General features: G+C 43.5%; 1 protein-coding gene across 1 annotated transcript in view; it reads right to left on the bottom strand.

Moving 5' to 3' along the window:
* Positions 1-1,208: 1,208 nt before the first annotated feature.
* CHD6 (chromodomain helicase DNA binding protein 6) overlaps positions 1,209-6,773 on the bottom strand; it is a 60,506-nt gene continuing 54,941 nt past the window's right edge. The window contains exons 34-36 of the mRNA XM_018570659.1: positions 4,726-4,902; positions 2,925-3,044; positions 1,209-2,270 (exon numbers count right to left, since the gene is read on the bottom strand). Of these exons, the coding sequence (XP_018426161.1) occupies positions 1,389-2,270; positions 2,925-3,044; positions 4,726-4,902 (1,179 nt within the window). The 3' untranslated portion in view covers positions 1,209-1,388. The remainder of the gene's footprint in view (positions 2,271-2,924; positions 3,045-4,725; positions 4,903-6,773) is intronic.

The raw sequence follows: 6,773 nt of genomic DNA, 5'->3' as shown, positions 1-6,773 counted from the left end.
GCTTTACCCAATGCAGAACTGAACATTTGTTTCGGATGCATAAAACACACTGCCCTCTATTGCAGAACTCACACACTTGTCTTAGGACTTGGGTACAGGAAATTATTAGCTTTTTTTTAGCCCATATAAGTCAATGGGAATGCAAAAAAAGCAGCTTAGGAGGTGGTCAACTGCAGGTTAGAAATAGGTAAGGACGATTTTAAAAACCTTGTATTTGAAGCTTCTGAAGTCTTTACAATCTAAGTGCACCTCAATGCTTGCTGCATTTGCCCATCTACACAAGCTCCACAGCTGCTCAAAAAAAAAAAAAAATATTTTCCAGATCTGCCCATTTTGTTCTTTTAACAAACTGGATAGCAATCTCATGTCTATGGCAGGCAGCCCAAGCCAATCACTCTTTGGGGGGTACAATTATGTCAGGTTTAAAAACCAAGCACAATTGCAATTCTAGTTGCATTATGTGAATGAATTTACATCAACAATCTGGCAAGCTAGGAGTACATTCTTGTCTGACAGCCAGCCAATGGGCATGTCTCTGGGCTGTTTAATTGTCTCAAGGCACCCTCTATGGTAAGTGTCTACACCATCTTGTTTGAAAATGTTGGGACATGGCCAACCCTCCGCAGTCAGAGCCATCCTAGCATACTGAAAGGGGTGCCTTCACTCTCCAAACCTTGGAAATGAAATGTACATAGAAAACCAAAGAAATGTAAATTGCCTCTAAGCTACTAGATTTTTTTTTTTTGGTGAAAGGTCCTTAACCCAATCGTGGGTATTGCTTCACTTCTTGAGCTGAAGGAAGAACACTACTGATCCTTTTAAAACAACATTGTTAAACATAATAAAAAAATGAAACCTTTCTTTTTTTTGCCTAACTTTTTGTAGCTTTTAGGTCAGGAGTTGTTGATGAAAAAGTGTTGACCACAGAACCCACTTCACAAGTCTAGTAAACAAATACAATACATTTCTCCTGCTTTAAGCTGACTGCAGACAGCACCAATCCTATTGCTTTAGCAAAATGCCTGTCTTTGGATGAAGGGCTTGCTGCTGTAAGGCCTTGTGCTACACTGTGCCTTGAAGCCAAAAGTCTGGTGTTCTTAAATGGAAAAGATGTGAATTGTTAAAAAAGAAAAAGAAAAGAAATGTGGAATGGGGGGGGGGAAAAAATAAACAACAACAAAAATTATTCGGCTTTCCACCGACCCCCGCGTGCTGTGGTTTGGTCTACTTTAAAGTAGAGAGCTTTTACAGGCATACCAGAGGAGAGAAAACGTGGAGTTTAGGTAGAATTGACTGATGGGCACGCCAGAAAGCTAGAAATAGTCATGAGATAATGAACTCACAAGTCACAATTTCTGGGGGAAAGGGGTTTCAAGGAGATGAAATTTCTAAACGGTATTGTCCGGAGTCTCTCTTAAACCAGAATCGTCCTCGTCTTTCTCAGACGCTGGGGCCTCGCTTATATCTACACAGTTCTGACCACTGGGAGAGGGCTGCTCCTGGTCTGTGGCTTCAGTTAAGGACACAGACTCAGGTTCAGAAGTCTGGGAGTCACTCTTAACTTTCTTCTTTCTCCTCCGCTGTAGGTCTTGGACGCCTGCCTCCGATGTGCGGTTAGACTGAACCCCTGGTATTGACATGCTGATGCCTGGCGACAGAAACATGGAAGGGTAAAGCAGACTTGGGGACATGCCAGGGATGAGGAATGGGTTAAAAGCTACAGGGCTACTGGTAGTCACTGCGGGTTCTGTCTGCTCTTTAAAAGAGGCACCTGCTGTTTTCTCCGAAGGCGCGGCATCTTTCGGACTCTCCTGGGAGGCATCCTTGTCCTCAGTGGGTTTCTCCGAAGGGTTGATGCCACCTTTCATTGTGCTTCCTAAAGACGTTGGCACAGAAGAAGAGATGGGAGAGTTGATAATCCCGCCAACGCCAAACATCTGAGACATGGTAGCCATGCCTGGGAGCATCATGGGCAACATGCTCAATGTGTTCTTTACATCCTCATTGGCAGACACGGCTGTAAATCCTGTAGGAAAGCCTACAAGTCCTGCTAAAGGAATACCCTGCATATTCCTCATGTTCTGCAATCCCACTATATCCATTCCAGCAATTAGGCCGTTCATGAAAAGGGGATTAATGCCTGAAGAGGAATCCACTCCTGGAGGTTTTAGCAGATCGCTACGGGGCCTCCTTCCTCTTCTCCGGGGACCGGAATCATGAAGTAAGGGTTCAGACAACACTCTACCAAACTTTGCTTCCGGGAGGAACCCCTAAAGTCAAAAACAGGAAAGAATAAGCTTATCTTATTGTGGTAAATGCTTTATGTACATAATCTCGTAAAACATTAAAACCTAGACAAAAATAGATAGAATGGTGAAGGGTTAGAGCCTCTATCAGAATTGTATTACCACCACTGTCTCTATCCTTTCACAGACAACCTTCTCCCTTCCCCCACATCATTTCTTGTATGAGCGTCACAGAAACTGGGGGAAAAGAAGAAACTCATTTTTCAGCTCGAGCTGGGCTTCAGTTTACAGGGAGTCAGGGATTCCTCTCCATGCTAAGTGGTTCCTCCCGCTGACCTCTATGTCATTACTGTGTCTTGTACTAATGTAGTGGTTGGTGGGGGGGACCACTGAGCGCAGCTGGGGATCAGACATTCAACACTCCAGAAAATGTTGGTTTCTGAAGAGACTTTAGAGTAATTCTTACTACTGCAGCAACAAGCAATGCAGATAGATGAGTTGAGTTTCTAACTTCCTAAGTATTAGAAGTTCCCCAACGGGATTTCATTTTTTTTAAAGATGGTCCTCATTTTTAAGAAGTTCATCAATGGCAGCCCATTTACTTCTCTTATGAAAGGTTTGCTTTAAAAATAACAATGTACTGTATATTGATATAAGCAGATTTAATCGCAACCCTACCCGTCGTCCTGCATCTTTATTTACAGCTGACGTCCTGTCTTCACCAGCTAGCATGCTGAAATCTAGTTTCACCGGTTCCTTGTACCGCGGACGCCTTGGCTTAGGTTTGTCTGAGTAACTCTGGAAAACGATGCAAAAAAATTAATGTTAAAGTCTGTTTACTGGGGAAAGCATCCAGCTATTCACAGTCCTCAGCTCATTCATTTCCACAGCAGAGCTGTGGGCTGTAGTAAGTCTAAACCAGTGATGGCAAACCATTTTGAGCCTGAGTGCCCAAACTGGATCACTAAACCAACTTATGCATTCAAAGTGCCAACCTGTACTGTACTAGGGGGTCGACTGATATGGATTTTTTGCTACTGATAACGATTATGGGCCACCTTTCAGGCCGATAACCGATATCAGGTACCAATATTCCGTTTACATCCAGCTGCACCAGCAGCTGAATGTAAAACAACAGGCATTCGTCTGGCCGCTGGCAGAATACTGGAGAAGAAAAAAAAAAACAGCAGATAGCAGAGGAATCATTAGCCAGCCTGCTATTGGCTATTTAAAATTCTGATTGACAGCAGCAGTGAGCGGGTGCAATAGCCAGCCTGCTATTGGCTATTGCAATTCCAAATAGCCAAGAGCAGGCTAGCTATTGATTGCCCCTAGTGTCTTTTTTATTCAGACAGCAGTCACAAAAAAAAAAAAAAAAAAAGATGATAGCATGGTAATAAGGAGATAGCAGAAGCATTAGCTCCTCTATCTGCTGTTTTTTTTCTTTGTATTCTGACAGCCGCCACCGGCTGCTGTCAAAATATGTAACCATGGCGGGCGGCTCAATGCCTGCCAGCTTCTACCAGACATCAGCACCCGCTGTGCAAATTTCGCGCTGGTTCCTCAGGAACTGGCTGAAATTTGCAGTCTGTTTATTATTGGTAATATCGGTCACTTTGACTGATAACCAATAACAGCAATAAGGCAAGCTTATGGCTCGCGTGTCAGCAGAAAGGGTCCCCCGTGGCAGCTGTGGCACGCGTGCCATGGGTTTTCGCCATCACTGGTCTTAACCCTTGCCTAAAATCACTTATTTTGGGATACATTATTTTTTTTTTAGAGTTTATTTATAGTAAAAATGTTGGGTTTTTTGTAGTAATAATGGAAGGGATTGGCCCCAAGTCAACTTTTTTATTGCGGTCTGTGTCCATGGTGGGTGGAATCACCTGTTTTCTGTCACAGAGACAGAATGTGATTAAAAATCCAAATTTTTAGAGTTGTCTCCAGAAGAACAGGTAAGGGGTAATCTTCCAATGAGGCCACCTGTTGTGCTGTCCGCATATTTTGTAGAGATTTTTTTTCTCACTTGTGTTGCATCTCTGCAACAGGAAGTGAAGGGAAATCTCCCTAATGGGACACACAGAAAAAAAAAAGAAAAGCTCCCCCACAGTTGCTTGTGCAGTTGTGCTAGCACTTCCCGCAGCACCAGTCTCTCTCTTAGAAAAGGGCTCAGGCATCACACAGACCAAAATTCTCCTGTTCAGGTAATCAACGCTGCAAATCACTAACCTCTCCTCTCAATTATGTGGGGAAAGTTTACCTCTTTCCTGCTCATATGAAATCCCACTTCTAAATTGTGCTACAACTTCCCTTGGCATGGGAGGGTTTGGCACAAGCTTTTACTTGTAGCTTGGGATCACTATATACGAACAATTAGTCATTGGTGACGCATGCAGGAAAATTTAGCCCCAGTATGAATAAAGTGCTGCTCAAATTTCATCGTACTTAAGAAGTGATGGAACAGAAAGCATTCACTTACACCTCCGTAGGTCGGCATGTCTATTGTACAGTCTGACTGCTGGCGTAGCCATTCCAGGAGGCTCTTATTGGGAATTACTTTTTCAGACTGCATCTTAGAAGCTGTACTGGCAGACATGTTAGGCGATTGGCCTTCTGCGTGAGTAGAGCTCAGCTGGCTTATATCATCCCGCATCCCCTGTGGGTTAATTAAAAGGTTACAGCAGAAAATAAACATTAGAACTTACACCAGGAAAATATAGGAACTGAAGTTCCTATGGCACTGGTGAAACAAGGGCTGAACAAATCCCAGGAGCCAGGTAGCAGATGCACCCTAAACATTACAGCTGGTGCATACCATTTGAGGTTTTCTACTGACTACTGGATTCCATATTAATTTGTCCATCCCTGGGTTAAGGTAATCACACTGCCAGATTTATGCATAAAAGTAACTTTAATAGCCTAGCAGTTAAAGGAAATGTGCAGAGAGAAAAAAAATATGTGTACTTAACAATAGGATTTTTGTACTCTCCGTAAAAACCTATTCTTGGAGTCCATTGAGGGACATGGGGAGTCTAAATTATTAGGTTATACTGTCGCCTACAGGACTGGACAACAAACAAAAAAAAACAAAAACTGTCGCCCAGCCCAGGGATAACCCTTCCTACTACCACTATGCCTCAGTTTTGTAGCAAAGCAGTACTTCTAACCTGATTATGAACACGGGGGGGGCCTCAATGGACTCCAGGAAAATAATTTTACGGTAAGTACAAAAAGCCTAATTTTCCTGCTCTTCTACTGGGTGGGGGGGGGGGGGGGAGGGGGGGGAGACAGGAAATCTTTAACCTTAAGGACTTCCAAAAGCAATCCAACCAACGGTTGGGAAACACAGCAAGCGATTGGCAACAGGCCAACGTAATCAACAGGAAACTGGGGACTGCCTGCAGCCCAAAGACCTGCCCAAAAGGACCTTACGCTTGAAGCAGGCATCAGACGAGGCAGAAATGTCCACCTGGTAGAACATAGAGAATGTGTGAACTGAAGACCAGGTGGCAGCCTTACAAATAAGGCAAACGGTTGCCGGAAGAGACCAATAGGGACTCACAAATCTAGCAGCATGAGCCTTGGCAGGAAAGGGGGAACCCGATGCTTACGACCATAGGCTTTAATGGTGGACTGTCTAAGCCAACTAAAAATTGTGAAATTAGTAGTCAGGGTGTCCTTTGAAGGCCAATCTGGAATGACAAAATGCAATCCCTGCTTCTGTGATCACTGAAGCATGTCTCCTCCTCCAATGCACAGATGGACTACTCCTCGGCATCCTCACGTCTATACAGTCTATACATAGTGGGGGGAATTTATCAAAGTACTTGCGACAGTTTTAGCCTCTTAGATCATTTTTTTTATGTGCAAATCTGTCTTTTAACATGTGCCCCGGTTTCCTTCAGAGCTTGCACTACTTTTTCAACTGCATGTTTTTTGCACGTGTTTTCATCTGCACTTGTTCTGGGCTGTCTGAAACTGGAGCATTACTTAAGAAAACACTCACAACTTAAGAAGTCCCCAAGACCACTTCTTCCAGATGTGACAGTTAAGCTTTTTGCCTGAAGTTAGAAGTCTTCTTTCCTGGAGTCTATTAAACCTCATTTATCAACAACATTGCACTAGCTTGATAAATCTGGTGCAAATATATTCCGTGCAAGTTCAAACACTCACAATAGTCATGATAAATTCCCCCCAACATGTCTAATGAAAATTACATTTATTATCAAGGCTTAGACTGCAGTTAAATAAGGTGCAAATAAACGTGGAAAATTTGTCACTTACAGAAAAGCGGAGCAACTCCCTTGATAAATTCCCCCCAGTGTATAGAGCGTGATGACACCCAAGATCCTTAGACCGCTGTGGCAGATAGGGAGAGACACTCGAGACAGCGGTCTGAGAACCATTCTGCTCGGATGGTTTGGCAAGTATAATTTTTTTTTTTAGCACCAAGATACAAAGGAACACTTAGTCCTTGAAGTATGGGGGTATCTGCACTGCAATGGTTAATACCTTCCCCCCCCCCCC

This window comes from Nanorana parkeri, unplaced genomic scaffold (assembly GCF_000935625.1).
Source record: "Nanorana parkeri isolate BGI_ZX_2015 unplaced genomic scaffold, ASM93562v1 scaffold1568, whole genome shotgun sequence".
In the NCBI taxonomy this organism is placed as follows: Eukaryota; Metazoa; Chordata; class Amphibia; order Anura; family Dicroglossidae; genus Nanorana; species Nanorana parkeri.
This window is presented reverse-complemented; position numbering and strand designations above follow the sequence as displayed.